The 16,427-nt window shown below is 51.8% G+C and overlaps 2 protein-coding genes across 4 annotated transcripts; both read right to left on the reverse strand.

The window, feature by feature from the left end:
• Positions 1-912: 912 nt before the first annotated feature.
• Tmem145 (transmembrane protein 145) lies at positions 913-11,003 on the reverse strand. Of its 3 annotated transcripts, XM_021168642.3 has the most exons (15): positions 10,818-11,003; positions 9,956-10,030; positions 9,770-9,847; positions 9,591-9,677; positions 9,407-9,508; positions 9,220-9,304; positions 9,051-9,122; positions 8,870-8,938; positions 8,522-8,602; positions 8,353-8,431; positions 8,122-8,215; positions 7,386-7,558; positions 5,926-6,046; positions 1,913-2,119; positions 913-1,421 (listed from the first exon to the last, which is right to left on the reverse strand). In XM_021168642.3, exons 1-15 carry the CDS (start codon positions 10,935-10,937, stop codon positions 1,173-1,175), a joined length of 1,692 nt encoding a protein of 563 aa, XP_021024301.1. In that variant the 5' UTR covers positions 10,938-11,003; the 3' UTR covers positions 913-1,172. The 3 variants fall into 3 exon arrangements, with proteins under 3 accessions (XP_021024301.1, XP_021024298.1, XP_021024300.1); XM_021168639.3 differs by having other exon boundaries at positions 1,197-2,119; XM_021168641.3 differs by lacking the exon at positions 8,522-8,602 and having other exon boundaries at positions 1,197-2,119.
• A 2,065-nt stretch (positions 11,004-13,068) lies between these two features.
• Positions 13,069-15,772, reverse strand: Prr19 (proline rich 19). The gene is made up of 3 exons (XM_021168271.2): positions 15,715-15,772; positions 13,688-14,312; positions 13,069-13,603 (listed from the first exon to the last, which is right to left on the reverse strand). Exons 2-3 carry the CDS (start codon positions 14,304-14,306, stop codon positions 13,128-13,130), a joined length of 1,095 nt encoding a protein of 364 aa, XP_021023930.1. The 5' UTR covers positions 14,307-14,312; positions 15,715-15,772; the 3' UTR covers positions 13,069-13,127.
• Positions 15,773-16,427: the final 655 nt, after the last annotated feature.

Consider the following 16,427-nt stretch of genomic DNA (forward strand, 5'->3'; position numbering starts at 1 on the left):
GTCAGAGCGGCCCTGGGAGGACTAAGGAGCGCCTGGCTCCGCCCCTTCTCGAGGAAGACTTCCGGAAACTTTCCCTCCCATCTGTTCCCAGTCGCTTGCGCAGCGAGAATAGGAATTCAGCTCAGAGAATTACGCATGCGTATTGCTAAGAGTGTAACCCAAAATCGCGTTATGTGCTAGTCATTGGCTGAGCAAAGCCTTTGCCACTGGAGGGCGCCTCTATCTCTGCTAGCGAAAGGAAAGTCAAACATAAAGGAGCGGTAAAAAGCTGTGCTAGATGGTTATTTTCTGTGCTCTACATTCAGGATCAACATGAATATCAAGTTATGAAGGCAAGGGACTCCAGACCAAAATAGCATTTCCTAGATGGATACAGTGAGACCCGTGTGACTTAAAGCACCATCAATACATAAAAGAAGCTGGAGAGACGACTTAGTGGTTCAGAACATGTTGCCCTTGCAGAAGACCCTGGTTCGATTCCCAGAACCCATATAGTGGAAATCCAACGCCTTCTTCTGGCCTTCTACACAATGTGCGCGCATAGTACGCTGACATACATTCAGGAAACCTACTCATGCGTCTTTTCCTTTTTTCAGCTAAGATGGAAAAGAAACCATGTTATAGATTAAAAACTCAACGAATCCTCTTTATTTTGGCAAGAAGAGAAAACGTCTTTCTGCCACAGACCATGTGAAGGTCCTTGGCATTCAGATGGACGGACAAAGCACAGGTCCGAGGTCACAAACCCCAAGGAGGGTTTCAAAGTAGAGACCAACTTCACAATATCCGTCTCTGAACAGTGGCTCGAGGGTCGCAGGGTCCTGGAAGGTCGGGCAGGGTCCAGGCGGTCGTCACGGGTGTTCCGGAGTCCAGCAGGGTCAGAGGTCTCGAAGGGGGTCAGGGGGGCGGAGATCACGGAACAGCGGGAGTCCAGATTCCGGAGCCATTCGGGGCAGGGGCTGAGGGAGGGGACGCGGAGAACGGCTCCCGCGGGACCGTTTGGCACAAGAGGGAAAGGGGCAGGACGCAGCGCATCCAAAGTGGGCGCGGGGTGTGGGAGGGGCGCGGGATGCCTGGCATGGCCGAGCCCTTGGGCCGGGAGAGAAACGGGGTTCCGGAGCCCAGCCGGGGCCCGGTGCGCCGCCCGTGGGGCAGAGGCGGGGAAGGGATGCTCAGACCGGGGGTGCAGGGCCCCCGGCTGTGTGCATGCTGAAGTATTCGGTGAAGCCGGTGTGCGGCGCCGCCGTCTGGGGCACAAGCGGCTGGTAGGACGGCGTCGGGCCATCCCAGCCCGAGTCGACCGCCTTGGAGAACCGAGCGGGTGGGGGCGGGGAGGCTGCGCCCGGCTCGGCCATGGTCACCACACGGCCCCTCGGGGCCACCGCCGCCGCCACCGCTGTCTCCTCCACCTGCTTCCCGGCCTGGGATGGGGGGTCAGGGTCAGAAGCTGCCCAGAACCCTCGGGGGAGCAAATGCGGCCCCGAAGGCCCGTCCCCCTCCCCCTAGAGGACTCCCACCACCCCAAATATAAACGCATTTGTCAATCAGGGAAGGAATGGGTGGCTGGGCGCCTGGGCAGTGGGGCCAGGTATTCAAGGGGTGGCGTTGGAGTGCGCCGGGCAAACTCTGGAGGCGGTGGGGGAGATGGGGACCAGCCTCGGAAGGCAGGCGGCGGGGGCACAGCGCGGGGTGTCCTCGGGGGCGTGCGCAACAGCGCCAGGACCCAGTCTGGCAGGGTGGGCGCGGGCGCCGGGGGACGGTCGAGGCGGGGCGTCGGGGCGCGGGGAGTACGGAAGGCCAGGGGTGGGCTCAGACGCCAATGAGCAGGGGGTGGCGGCGGGGCGGGGAGCGGGGTCAGGTACTCCAGGGGCGGCGCCAGCAGCTCCTCGGGCGCCGGGGCTGCGGAGCTTACAGAGGAGGTTGGCGGGGGGATGGAGAAGAGCTCCGTGAAGTTGGGCACCGAGTCGCTGATGAACGTCACGTTTCCATAGACGTGCTGCGGGAAGGCTTTATCTGCTGATTGGCTCCCTCCGGGTCCAGGGACCCCAGCGGAGGCGATCTGTGAAGTTCGCACGTGGTACGGAAAGTTCTTGTTGGCGGCCGATGGGCGGGTCATGATCTGAGAAAAGTCAGGCACAGGTTAGAGAAGCAGTGTCCAGCCCCAGACTGTCCCTATAAAGTGTAGAGACTTAGATGATTCCCCTCCACTTGACCTCTCTACATTGCCTTTGAACCATTCAGACTGCCTTGGACACCAGGAGTAGGGTATCTGCCGGCATTCTGACCTTTTCCCTCAACACGCCTCTCTAATTACTATGCTTAGTGGTGTTTCCAATATCACAATCCTGACTACTGGATGTCATAATTGATTGGTTGCGGGCAGTGTCCTGTGCTGCCCAGTATGAGAGCCACTAGCCACATATGGCTTAAATTGAATCAAAATTAAATGTAAAGCTGTTTCTCAGTTACACACTGCCTTACCTAAACTCATTAGGCACCTTCTTAGAGAGCACAGATTAAAGAGCAGAAGTGTTTTACCGCTCTTTCCTGTTTTGCTTTGTTTTCTTTTTGAGACGGTCTATGTAGTCCAGGCTGTTCTCAAACTTGCTATGTAGCTAAAAATGACCTTGAACTCCTGACCTCCTCCCAGACTCCTGATTTCCCCCCTCCACCTTCCTAGTGCTAGACTGATGTTCAGCACCACACACAGAAGGTGTCCATAAACACACAGTTCAGCTAAACATCCATTAGTAGGCTCTCTAGAATGTCAACTCATTAAAGGAAGGAACTCAACGTTTTCTCCTCTTCTGAAACAGTCTGTGCAGCATCCTCGTGCCTTGGGCATCAAGTGCTTGGATTATAAGCATTTACCACCAGAGTTAGAACTTGACTACTTTTTTGGTTTGGTTGCATTTGGTTTGGTTTTGACTTTTCAAGACAGTGAGTGTTACAGCCCTGGCTGTCCTGGAACTCACTCTGTAACCTAGGCTGGCCTCAAATTCAGAGATCCGCCTGCCTCTCCCTCCTGAGTACTCGGATTAAAGGCGTGCGTCACCACCGCCCAGCAGAACTTGACTTTTCTATTCCCTGTCCCAAGCTGAATCTTTTGCAATGCCTGGCTGTCAATAAATACTGGTCAAACGTTTCCAGAATATAGGCGATGGATGTTTCTAGATCCCATTCTGCCACCATACTCCATCCAGTAGCTCAACTCGACCTCGACCTCACTGAGGCTGTGCTGGATGCAGCTCGCTCGCTTGGCATGCTTCAGAAAGAAGCTGACTGAAGGTGAAAGAAAGCAGCAAGGACACTTGTCTCGCATTCTGAGCTCTGAGCTGGCGGTGCAGCTCTTGGCTCCATCCCTCACTAAGTGCTGGATCTGGGGCACGTTGATTAAACAACCTGAGCCTCACCAGCCAAAAAGGATTAAGGTGCCTATCTGGAAAGATGAGAAGGTGGAAATGAAAGCCACTGCTACAGAGCCTCATGCACGGTGGGTTCTCGGTGTTTCTTTCCTGCCTATCCCCTTCTGACTTCTTGCTGAGCTTCTAGATACACCACCCAAGGAAGATGAGTAAAGTCTACACTTAAGCTAGGTCCTGAGGTGGAAGATGGCAGACCTGGTCCCTTCCTTGGGGGCTGGGCATGCTGCAGAATATAGGTCCCCAGGGTTAAAAAGCTAAAACCTTCAATGATACTTACTTTTGTTCTCTCTCTCTCTCTCTCTCTCTCTTTTGAGACAAGGTCGCATGTTGCCCAAAATTATATTTTTTCTGTATAATTTTTTCCTGCAATATTTCTGTGGGAGAATGACTTGAACTCCTGATCCTCCTGCCTCCAACTGTGAAGTGATGAGTTTACAGGCATCATGCCAAATTTAACTATACCTATTTCCTTTTATGCACCATCCCCCATGTGAGCCCTGATTATCTGCCAGAGAATAGCAGGTTTCAAAGTGCATGGTCTGCCACCAAAGACCATGGGTCCCTGGAGATTCAGCATCTACTCTCTGTATAGCATTTACAATGACTCCTGGACTTCCTGGCAATTTGGGCAAAGAACCCAGAGGGTAAAATGTGTATGGATATTTCTAGCAAAAATCGGCTAGGGGCTGGTGAGATGGCTCAGTGGGTAAGAGCACCCGACTGCTCTTCCGAGGGTCCGGAGTTCAAATCCCAGCAACCACATGGTGGCTCACAACCATCTGTAACAAGATCTGACTCCCTCTTCTGGTGTGTCTGAAGACAGCTACAGTGAACTTACATATAATCAATAAATAACTCTTTAAAAAAAAAAATAAAGCCGGGCGTGGTGGCGCACGCCTTTAATCCCAGCACTCGGGAGGCAGAAGCAGGCGGATTTCTGAGTTCGAGGACAGCCTGGTCTACAAAATGAGTGCCAGGACAGCCAGGGCTACACAGAGAAACCCTGTCTTGAAAAACCAAAAAAAAATAAAAAATAAGAATCGGCTAAAGACTGGTATACTAGTGAATCCCAGAACTTGGAAGGCAAAGACAGGAAGATTGCTGTGATATCAAGGGCAGTCAGGGCTGTATAGCAAGATTCTGTCTCAAGAAGGGGATGGGGATTGGAGAAGAGGAGTGGGGAAAGAAAGGAAGGAAGGAAAGGAGGGAAGGAAGAAGAAAGGAAAGAAAGAAGGAAAGAAAGAAAAAAGAAGCAGGAGGGGTCGGAAACAGGTGTTCAGGGGATAGCTGATGGATGTATGCATTAACATTGTGAGCCAGGTGCAATGATGCACATCTCTAACCCCAAATATATTACTCAAAAGGCTAGGCAGGGGAAACACGGTAAATTTGAGGCCAGGTTGACCGACACAGTGAGACTGTCTTAAAAAACAAATCTGCAACTGGGTGTGGTGGCACAAACCTTTGATCCCAGCACTCAGTAGTCAGGAGGAGGCAATCTCTGTGAGTTCAAGGCCAGCCTGGTCTATATAGTGAGTTCTAGGTAAGCTAGGGGAACCTAGTGAGTACCTGTGTTTAAAAAAAAAAAAAAAAGGGGGGCTGGAGAGACGGCTCAGTGGGTAAGAGCACCCGACTGCTCTTCCGAAGGTCCAGAGTTCAAATCCCAGCAACCACATGGTGGCTCACAACCATCTGTAATGAGATCTGGCGCCCTCTTCTGGAGTGTCTGAAGACAGCTTATAATCAATAAATAAATCTTAAAAAAAAAAAAAAAAAAAAAGATACCCCTCCACACCCACATATACGCACAAACCGCTAAGTAAGTGTATATGAGGACTGTCACCAGGAAAAAAGGATAGGATGTGAGCCAGGACAAATGACAGCTAAAACAAAATTAATAGATAAGAGCTAAGATCTTCCTCGAGCCTAGGTGTGGTATAAATGCCATTCAAAGCTAGGATCCCAAGAGCCCCAGTCTGTCCCATTTAACTGATGCTTGAGCAATAGCTCTCGATGGGAGAATGGGGAGAAAGGGTGACTGAAAGGGTGACCAAGGGCTTTGGGTGGGTAGTGATAGTGCAAACAGAAACGTGAGAGCCTGGGGACACAGAGTCAAGAATGCATGTGGGGGAGGGGTACAAAGAAAGAGGGGCTTGTGTGAAGAGGCCAGGAGACAAGGTCAAGAGAAGTGACAGAGAAGGAGAGCTCTGGGGGATATGGTAGAGTACCTAGCAGGCTTCCAGACAGTGTCTTCCAGTGACCACAGAGTAGATGCAAGGAAGATGGGGACTGAGTGCGGTGTCATGAGCCCGCAGTCTCAGCATTCAAGAAACTGAGGTGGGATGCCACAAATTGCAAGTCAGATGGGACTGCACAGAAAGCCCATCTCAAAAATAAATAAAAACAAAAGAGTGGTAGGCCAGGAGCTCTATAGAGGGAAGCACATTCAAGCGCATAGCAGGCAGGAGGTTCGTGCATTCTCTGGGATTCCCGTTCTCACCAGAAACACGCCATGGGCATAGAGGTGGATCCCCAGCTGGATACCGTTGACTATCTTCTCTCGGGCCCACTTTGGGATCCCAAAATTGGCGATCAGAGCCATGACGGGGACAGCGAAGAACCTGCGGGGAGGTTTAGAATGGGTTGCCACCTCTGCTCTCCACCCTGTCCCACGTGCCCACCTCCCTGCCGTCACTCACAGGCCACAAGCAGATCCCAAACTGCGCCATGGGCATGGTTAGCCTTTGAAAGCCAGATGTTGAAAGAGGACCCAAACCCCACTGGCCTGGGAGAGTCCAGTGAACAAAGACTGGGCTGAATTTAACTCTGCTCCACATCACCCCAACCCTGGCAACGTATCAACCTCACGGACCTCCAGAGATATCCCAGGGTCAGATGAATGAAGAACAAGGACTTGACTGCATGTTTCCAGAACATTTTACATCTATGAGCTCATTTAGCACCCACACTGAGCTCAGGAAACAAAGACAGTTTCCATTCCTATAACAGTGACAAAGCAAAGGGTTGCTCTGAGGCCGTACCGTTTGGAAGCTTCAGATCTGGAATCTACACCCCGGCAGTCTGGCTCAGAATCTGCCCACTTTACATGAGCATCGCTGAGCAATAACTGAGGTTTTTCTGGTTGGTTGGTTGGTTGGTTTCGGAGTTTTATTTGAATGATTTTTCTGAGACAGGGTTTCTCTGTGTAGCCCTGGCTGTCATGGAACTCACTCTGTAGACCAGGCTGGCCTCGAACTCAGAAATCCGCCTGCCTCTGTATCCCAAGTGCTGGGATTAAAGGTGTGTGCCATCACTGTCTGCCCTTTCCATCTCATGCCCTTCAAGATAACCTCTGAAGGTGATCCTAGTAAAGACCCTATCCTATGAAGCAATATGACAAATTTTCTGTAAATACTTCTGGTTTAGTTCGGTTTGGTTTTGGAGACAGGGTTCTCATGTAGCTCAGGCTGGCCCTTGAATTCTTTTTTTTTTTTTTTTTTTTAAGTTTTTTGAGACAGGGTTTCTCTGTGTAGCCCTGGCTGTCCTGGTCACTTTGTAGACCAGGCTGGCCTCGAACTCAGAAATCCACCTGCCTCTGCCTCCCGAGTGCTAGGATTAAAGGCGTGTGCCACCAAAGGCTGGCCTTTGGATTCTTGATCCTCCTGTCTCTGGCTCCAGAATACTATGATACAGGCATGAGCCACCTTGCCTAGCTCCGTGAAAGCCTTTAACAGTTTCTTTGGATTTTGCTTTTGTTGTTTTTGTTTTGAGACGCTGACTACGTAGCAAGAGCTGGCAATCCTCACTAGTTAGCCTCCCAAATTCTGGCGCTTTTTTTCCACATTTTACTTTGAGAGGGTAATTTCAGGTTAACACCCACTTGTTTTGAAAGCTCATTTTCCTTCCTATGAATGATCTAGTTTGAGGGGTAAGGTAGGTTGGGACCCCACCATGTCTCACCAGAGAGTATAGGCAGCAAAGAAGGGCACATAAAAGGGCTGCTTCTCCGGATAGTGCCGAAGGGAGACCAGCACAGCATAGCAGAACCACACATAGGCAGCCACCTGCAGCCCGATGAGCCCATAACCAGCCGGAGACTCGTATGTGTATAGTACCTGGCCTGGGTCAAAGAACTGGACCCACAAAACAAGGATGGTCATAGCTCTGGCCTCTGAGCCTGGATCCCACCCTTGGGCACCCGGGCTGGAACAGAGGAAAGGGTCAGGCCAGAAGTAGTGGGACCGCTAGGGATGGGGCTAGAATTACATACAGGTATGCAAGGAGCCTACGACGACTACTGTGTGCCCACTGTGGGACTAAATGCTATCACTCACACCCTAGGTGACACAGTGAGAGGCCCTACTATCGTCCCATACAAGAGGTGGAAAGCCCCTGAAAGTGCCCACAATAAGGCCAAGGTACTCCTAACTCTGGGCAGAAACAAGCCCAGAGTAAGGGTGGGAGTGACCATCTAGGAAGGGGGGCGGGCTTAAACAGAACTATGTCTCTGACTCTTGGACATGGGGACAATGAGAAACAAGGAGGCGGGAAGCTACTCAGAAATGGTGAAGAGAGAGGAGTCACTGAGAGACAGATGGGAAGGCAGAAACTCAGGGTGGGAAAGAGGATGCTCTGTGGGGAGGGCCAGTAGATGGGGCAGGAAGGAGAGGGGCTGGCAGGAGCTTTGGACACTCACTTCTGCCTCGTAGATGAGCAACACCACGTGGGTGAGGGTGTACAGGGTCATGTACACAGACAACTTCACGGAGCCTGAGTGGCTGATGCGGCCTCTGGCAAGCAGGCCGTAGGGGAGGAGACAGCAGGGTGGATGCTGTCAGGGAGGAGGGAGCTGCCACACCCCCCACCTCCACCTCCCTGCCCTACTCCCCAGCCCAGCCACCCCAATGCGCAGTCCCTGCCCGGGCACCGTGTCACCGTGAATCCCTTCCCGAGGAGGATGAGTGTGAGCAGGAAGATGAGGAAGCTGGAGGAGAAGAGCAGCTTGGCTGGGGAAAGAGGAGAAGATGGTTCCAATCACCCGGCCCTGGGGCGGGGGTGGGGGGTGCTTCTACCTTCTATGGTTCATCTATTCTCACCCAAGATCTTCACGCTGCCATTGCCAATGCCATCTGTGGCATACTGGCCCCAGTAGATGCAGAAAAACAGGAGGCTCAGGACTAGGAGGGAATGAGAGACCGAGGAAAGACAGAAACCAGCTTTGGGACACCACTGTCGTCTAGCAAACCCTCTGCCACCCCCATCAGAAAGAAGCCCAGAATATCTGCTAGGATAACTTGCTAGGAAAACTCTGGAGGCCATAGTCCCAGCCTCTCCTCCCTCAGATCCATCAGGCCACATCCCTTTCCTCAGACCCAGGAGTATAGAGGACCCAGCCCTCCACCCTCAGACCCAAGGCCCTCTTCTGAGAGAACTCAAAAGCTTACCCTCCACTCCTGCTGCAGCCATGAACATTTTATAAGTTGTGTGGAGTAACTGACGGCCTTTCAGCAAATCTAAGGAGGATATGGGAAAGCTTTATCCAGGTGCGGCGGGGGGGGGGGGGGCATTTCCATATCTCAGCTCTCCCACTTGTCCCACTTCTCCCCCCAAATGTGCTATACTCACATCCAAAGTAACAAGAGAGGACAAAGATGAGGGTGAAGATGAGGAGAAAGGTCACATCTGTCTCCAAAATCCCTAGGATTCAACGGAAGAGGTGGGAGAAGGTTTTGGGAGTGGGCATTTCTACCTGCTGGGGCTTCCATCCTGCACTGTTCCTCTCAGATCTGCTCACCAAATTCATCAGCTGAGAAGTGCCGTGTCCAGAAAGACTTGCCGTTGGTAAGGACCATCTCATACTCCAACTGCAGCCCATCTCCCTGTGGGGAGTGGGGAGGCCTAAGTGGGGCTCTGGGCAGGTAGGGGGAGGTCAACAGGAAGGGAAAGAGGAGAAAAGCCAGGCAGCTGCCCCAGGCCCTTACCCCACACTTGCTGAGTGCGATATACCACCATCTTTCACGCACAGAACGGAAGCTGCGGCCACTGGAGCAGCTCAGGTAGCGAGTTCCCTCCTCTGACACCACCTGGGGAGAAGCCAAAAGGCTGAAGTCTCATCTGCGATGGCACCAGGCCCTAGACCTTTAGCCCCTCTGCACTGCCTCGCACCTGACAGCCCGACCAGGCGTACTGAGTGGTGAGGTTGATGACCTGGTTGTTCTCTGGCCTGATCACCGACTCCTTGGCCAAACAGTCCTAGGGCAAGGCAGAGGCATGGTCACCCTCTGAATGGCTGTGGCCTTCTGTCCCTGGACACCCCTCACATACCCACTCTTCCCAGCTCTCACCTTGTCCCTTGCCTTGTACACCGCTGGCCACTGGGACGGGTCGTCAAAGTAGAGGAGGATGTTCTGACAGCACTTTGCCTGTAGAGATTTGGCGGTTGGGGTGTTTATAGAAGTTGGAAAGCTTTTGCCAAGGAGGGCCAAGGGAGTGTCCAGCCTCAGCTAAGGAGAGTGGCTAGGGAGACTCACCTCGGGGTATCGGAATCGGAAGTCCAGTCGGCCATAATCCGAAAGGAAACAAAATCTTGTCAGGAACACCCAATCCTGGCAAAAAGAATCCAGTGAGATCTGAGTCCTTCAAGAACTCAGCTTGACCCTACCCACAGACCATCAACTTTTCTTCTCTACCCAAAGCCACTTGGCTTCCCAAACACCACAAAGCAGCTAAGTCACCTCCAGAATTCTTTCCAGATCCTTTTGCTGTGTGTCCAATTTTCTGCTGCCCTGGTTTTCTCCCTCAGATGTCCCTCAAGTTTCTTCCCCCCTCCCTCCTCCTCCTCCCCATCTTCCAGACACACTGAAAAAGACCAGGGATGGCCAGGTGCACATCCCCACCACCATCTGTCCTGGACTCTTTCTCAGCTGCATTCCCCCAGTTACACACACATGCACACACATGCAGAGAGAGAGAGAGAGAGAGAGAGAGAGAGAGAGAGAGAGAGAGAGAGAGAGAGAGAGAGAGAGAGAAACAACCCCAAGGTGGTCCCACAAACCAACCATGCCATCATGACATCCTGGGCAATCTCCCAAACCCTCCTTGCTGGTCCTGAGCAGGCCAGGCAACCTCTACTTGGTGGAGTGAGGGGTGCTGTCCCTTCAGCACCACCATGGTGCAGCTCTGTTCCCCGTAACTCTGACTCTGCCTACCGACCCTCCCCACCCAGGCTGGCCTCGACAGCCACAATGCAATCCCCAACCCACAGCCTCCTCCCTGGTCCGGGCCCCCATTCCTCACGCCCCGGCCCGGGAGGGGCGCAGGGGGCGGGGCGGCATCATCCCCTCTTGGGTCCCGCGGGCCAGGGAACGCTAGGAGATGGCTCGGTGTGCTCACCTCTTTGGAGCTGAGGTTGCCCCGCACGTACTTGGCCCGGGCGCGGGGGTACAGTGGCAGCAGCAAGAGCAGTAGCGGCGGCAGCAGGCGGCGCAGCACGGGCGCGCGCGAGGGCTCCATTCCTCCCGCTCTGGCCTCGGCTCGGCTCCGGCTCCGGCTCCGGCTCCGGCTCCGGCTCCCGCTCCGGCCCGGTGACGGAGGCGAGAGCGCGCGGGCTGGCCAGCGCGCGCCCCCGATTAAAGGGGCCGCTGGACGCAGCGGTCTCCGCCCCCTCCTCCGGGATGGACTAAACTGTCTCCTACTCTTCCCTCCTGAGAGAGAACATTCTCTTGTCACCTCACCCCAGCTGTGATCCTCTTCTACAGGAGTCTCAAAGAAACCTCAGGATGCGTGTGTCCTAAACTGAACTCACATTCCTGCAAGCAAGGGTCTTCTCTGGACTGCAGACTCCAGGATATAACCGAGAAAACCGAGCTCTGTCTTGATCACTGATCCCCAGTTTTGACTCCAAATTATTACCCATTCTCTAGATTTGGCCAACCCTGAGCCCATAGACACACAGAAGATGAGACATTGTTCTGGGACACACACATATACACACACAGTAAAACCTTCTAACAAAACAATCACTCCTGACTGCCTGCCCCACCCCTAGGGTGTGAACCCCAGCTGCTTAAGACAAAGGTGAGATATGGATGAGCCAGTGCTCTAGCTGCCAGGGCTGGCTTTGTCATGTCCCTACCAGAAGACCTAGGACAAATCATTGGGCCTCTTATTCCCTAGTGTAGTTTGATGCCCCCCACCCATGCTGCTATTAATGCTATTAATTAATGCTGTCATTTCCCATAGGGCAACTGAGAGTCCTGAGAAGGTCTTCCAGCATCAGACTCCAACAAATATTCCTAGTTTTATCCTTCACCCTCCACTGCAGAAAATTCACTGCTGCTCAAAATGCCATTTCAAAAGCTTTCTGGGTAGACACATCTGCGGGGTAGGGGGTGGGGGTGGGGGGACAGGCAATTTTTTGTGAATTCAAGGCCAGACTGGTCTCTGCATTAAATTCCAGAACAGTCAGGACCACATAAGTGAGAATCTGTTTAAAAAATGGGGGAAAAAAATGGCCGGGCAGTGGTGGCACATACCTTTAATCCCAGCACTTGTGAGGCAGAGGCAGGTGGATTTCTGAGTTCGAGGCTAGCCTGATCTACAGAGTGAGTTCCAGGACAGCCAGGGCTGCACAGAGAAACTCTGTCTAAAAAAGAAAAAAAGAAAAAGAAAAGGAAAAAAGAAAAGTATGAACAAAAAGCTTTCTGGCTGGAGATGTAGCTTAGTGGTAGTATGTTTGCCTAGCTTATGTGTAAGGTCCTGAATCACATTCCCAAAATAGCAAATAAATGAAATTCCTGGAGTAAGACATGGTACATGCAATTAATCCCAGTATTTGGGAAACAGAGACTGGTGGATTGCTCCAAATTCCAAGCCAGTCTGGTCTACATAGCAAGTTTCAGGTCAGCCAGACTACCATAGGGAGACTGTCTCAAAAAAGAAGAAGAAGAAGAAGAAGAAGAAGAAGAAGAAGAAGAAGAAGAAGAAGAAGAAGAGGAAGAAGAAGAAGAGGAGGAGGAGGAGGAGGAGGAGGAGGAGGAGGAGGAGGAGGAGGAGGAGGAGGAGAAAAGAAAAGAAAAAAACGGAAGAAAAATCCTAAACAAATTAAACCATACGAACTGAGAAGAAAAAAATAAATGCGTGGAAAACTTTGAGTGTAAACTTTTTACCATGTGACCAGTTGTTACCAAGAGGGATGATGAAAAATTTTATTCTGTGGGGGCTGGGGGAGTAGAGAGTTGTTACACTTTGTTCTGTTGGGTTTTATTGGGCTCATGGTTCCTGCTGGCTCAGAGGATAACTATAAACTCTGAATCCTCAGGTCTCCTCCGGTCTCCTGTTTGTTGGCTTCCCCAAACAAACACTGAGAGGCATGTACCCTCTCCTGTTGGCTCCTGGGGCTCCAACAAGAAAACAGGTGATATCTTGGCCTTGGAGTTTAGAGCTAAAGAAAGCCCTCCCACTTGGGAGGCAGAGGCAGGTGGATCTCTTGAGTTCAAGCTCAGCCTGGTATATAGAGCAAGTTCTAGGACAGCCAAGATTACACTGAGAAACCCTGTCTCGAACAAACAAACAACAAAAACAAAAGAAAGAAAGCTACTCTCCTGAGACAGCCACTCACTGAAAATCAAGAGGACAAAGAAGATGTTTTATTGAGGTGACTGGGAGTGTGGGATACCTGCCCCCGAGCCCTACTTAGTCTCCTCAGTATAGTCTCATTGGGGGGAAGGACCAAGCCTCTGGACTGCTCTGAGTCACTACCCAGGAGAGACTGGGCAGTGGGGCAGGAGGGCTGGGGCTCCAGTCCAAGGCAGATGTTCTGGGTAACAAGGGTGATGGTGGCTGTGGTAGGGGCTGAGGTGGGCGGACATCCCAAGGCTGGGGCGGGGGTGGTGTGGCTATGAGCCAGATGCTTTTCAGCATATCAAAAGCTGTTGGGGGACCCCACGCTGCTCCAGATGGTGAAGATGCTGAGGACAGGAATGGCAGTTGGCGACCTGGAGGTTGCACCTGGCTGCCCCTGTGTGCAGGGGTGGTGCTGTTGTAAGTATGAGGTATGGCAAAGTCACACCCCTTTGTTGCCTGCTGAGTCCTTTGCTTCCCCTCCCGTGGAGCATGCTCAGGAACTTCGACACAAGAAGATGCCATCCTCTGTCTCTCAGGGACCCTCGGTTTGGCCTCTGGTACAGAAGAAAGAACACGGAGATCATTTGAACTACAACAGAGTGGGGAAGGAGAGAAGGACGGGGAGGAGGTGGACTCACCAGGCAAGGGTAGCTGGCAACCTCGGAGCACCAGGGCAAGATCAGGCACACAGCCATGGCAGCCCTGTAGGGTTCTTAGGATGGTGTCTCTGGCCTCCTGCACTAGGTTTCTCCTGGGAAAGGCTTGTGGCACAATCAGTTGGTACTTCAACTCCTCCAGCAATTGCCCCAACACAGGAAGATCTGGGGAATTTGGTGGGCCTGGGCCTGAGCCTCCTGGTACCTTGTTCTCCTTGCCTTTTGACTGAAGGTCTGGTTCTTGTACTCCAACTGGACTGCAGGAGGGCTTGGTTGGTAGCAGAGGGGTATGTGATTCCAAGGCACCTCTGTTAAGCAGCCGGGCCACATCCAGGGATTTCACCTCATGGTTGAAGAGACCCCGGTGCTCCCGGCTCAACCTGCCTTGAGTTATCACAACAAGCTTGGGGGCTGCAGAGGCCACAGGATCCTGGAGGATCACACATGGATCCCGACTGGATATGGGAGGATCCTGACGGGCCAATGGCCTGTGGCTGCTCACCAGGGCCTTATTTCGCTCTCTCCTGGTCTTGCGACGGCGAATTCGGCCGGGTTTCTGAAGCTGCTGGAAAGGCTGAGGGACTGGTCCCCGAGGGTCCATGACATCCTAGAAGACAGAGTGGTCATCAGATGCAAATAAATCAAGGGCAGTAGCTGAGAGGGAAAAGATGGGCAGGGAAAAGGGAGAATGCCATTTAAAGAAGTGAGGGAAGTATACAGACAGCCACTGGAAAAGGCCTGGCCACATAAGAACTCCAAAATCAAGTTCAGGTAGTTCATAGGAAAAAAATGTCAGGAAATTGGGGACAAGGTAACAGAGAATAAGATCATGGAAAAATAGTTAAAAGACAATAGCCAGTCCTTGTGGTGCAGGCCTCTAATCCCATCTGCTCAACAAGGCTAAAGCAGATAAATCAAAAGTTTAAAGAGGCCTGCCTGGGCTACAGAGTGAATTAAAAAACCAGCCAAGGTAACACAGTGAGTTCCTGTATAAAAATAAAATTCTAAACAGTCTGTGTCTTGGGAGCCTAAAGAGCTGGCTCAGCAGGCCAGGAGGGATGGCTCAGCAGTTGAAGAGCACTAGCTGCTCTTCCAGATAACCAAGGTTCAATTCCCAACACCCACATGGCAGCTCAATCAAAGGACTGAGCTCAGTTCCCAGCACCCATCTCAGATATCACATATAGCCCAACTCTAGCTCCAGCGGATCTTCTGTCTTTTTGTGGACATCTACACACACACACACACACACACACACACACACAATTTAAAGTAAATCTTAAAAAGAAAAGAAAAAAAAGTCTGGTTCTTGTACATGGGTACCCTGAGCACTAAGAATATAAAAACTGGGGATATAGTTCAGTGGTAGAATACTTGCTTAACAATTACATGGACCTATGTTCCTATGCTTGGAGCTCAGTATATACGTGTTTTTATACATATAAATAGAGATAAATAAAAATGATGGAAGATGAACTAGGCAGAGTGGTACCTGTCTATATCCATCTCTCTTTGGAAGCCTGAGGCAGGAAGATCATGAATTTGAAGTCGGCTTAGACTATAAAAGACTCAAAAAGAACAAAACAACAGAAAATATAAGTTGGGAACAAGGTTATAAGCAACTGGAGAGCTCTGAGGAACTAGAAAGAACAGGTGGAAAATCCAGGGCTGGGGAGGTACAGGAAATGGAAATAGTAAATGAAGGTGGGAAAGAGGAGCAGGCATGGTGGTGAAAGTCTGTAATCCCAAAGTTTAGGAAGTGGACGGAAGAAGAACAGGAGCTTGCAGCCAGCCTGAGTCATTAAGACTACTCTCAAAATATGAAAAATAAAAGACGTAAGGCAGGAGAGAGGGCTCCCAGAGAAGTCGAAGGGCTTGCTTCGGGGAGGACATAATTCACAAGAGACTTCAGAGGGTGGGCCACTCCTGAGGGCAGGCATAAGTCAGGGGTGCAGCTCAGATAGTTGAGGTGGACCCAGGAGGGGCAGGGTGGGGGAGGGGTGCCTCACCCTCTTCTCTCCTAACGGACCCCCGCCCTGGACTCCACACGGCTGTGGAGAGCGGTGGCTTCTTTTCTGTAGAGACCCCCAAGCCTCGAAGCTGTTCGAGCACTTCCGGGCCTCGAGTGAGTGCGTGTTAAGCCAGTAAGCACACCTCACGCATGCGCTCCCCTTGCCACGCCCCTTGCCTAGGGAGAAGCGCGAGGCACCAAGATTGACAGTTATGGCCCCGCCCAGCTCCGTCAAGAGTCCGCCCCTCTCCTTACTGGATTGGCTTCGAGGGTTTCTAGGCCCGCCCGCCTTACACAATGCTGATTGGCTAAGGCTGCTGGCTGACCACTTGACTGGTCCCAGTGGAAGGTGCTAGGTTCCATGCACACAAAGATGGCCTTTGGAGTCATTCCTGAACCAGCATTTTTTGAGCCCTGTGACTTTAGAAAACTTTGTAACTGCCCAGAGCCTATGTCCTAATCTGTGAAACCAGTTGGAAGTAGGACCCTCCCCCATATGGTTCATAGAAGGATGGAATGAACCAACATACATATGAATGAATGCTTGCGAGGTTTGATTCTTTCGCTTGCTTCAGAATTTTCTCTCCCCCCAACTCTATTCTCTGCACATGTTCCTCACACCTTCAGCTCACTCAGGATAGCCTGGAACTATTCTCTTGCCTTTACTTCTCAAATGCTGGAATTACAGGTGTGTGGCCCTCAAACTTTCAA

The sequence above is a fragment of the Mus caroli genome, unplaced genomic scaffold (assembly GCF_978045245.1).
Source record: "Mus caroli unplaced genomic scaffold, Mus_caroli_1 scaffold_8, whole genome shotgun sequence".
Lineage (NCBI taxonomy): Eukaryota > Metazoa > Chordata > Mammalia > Rodentia > Muridae > Mus > Mus caroli.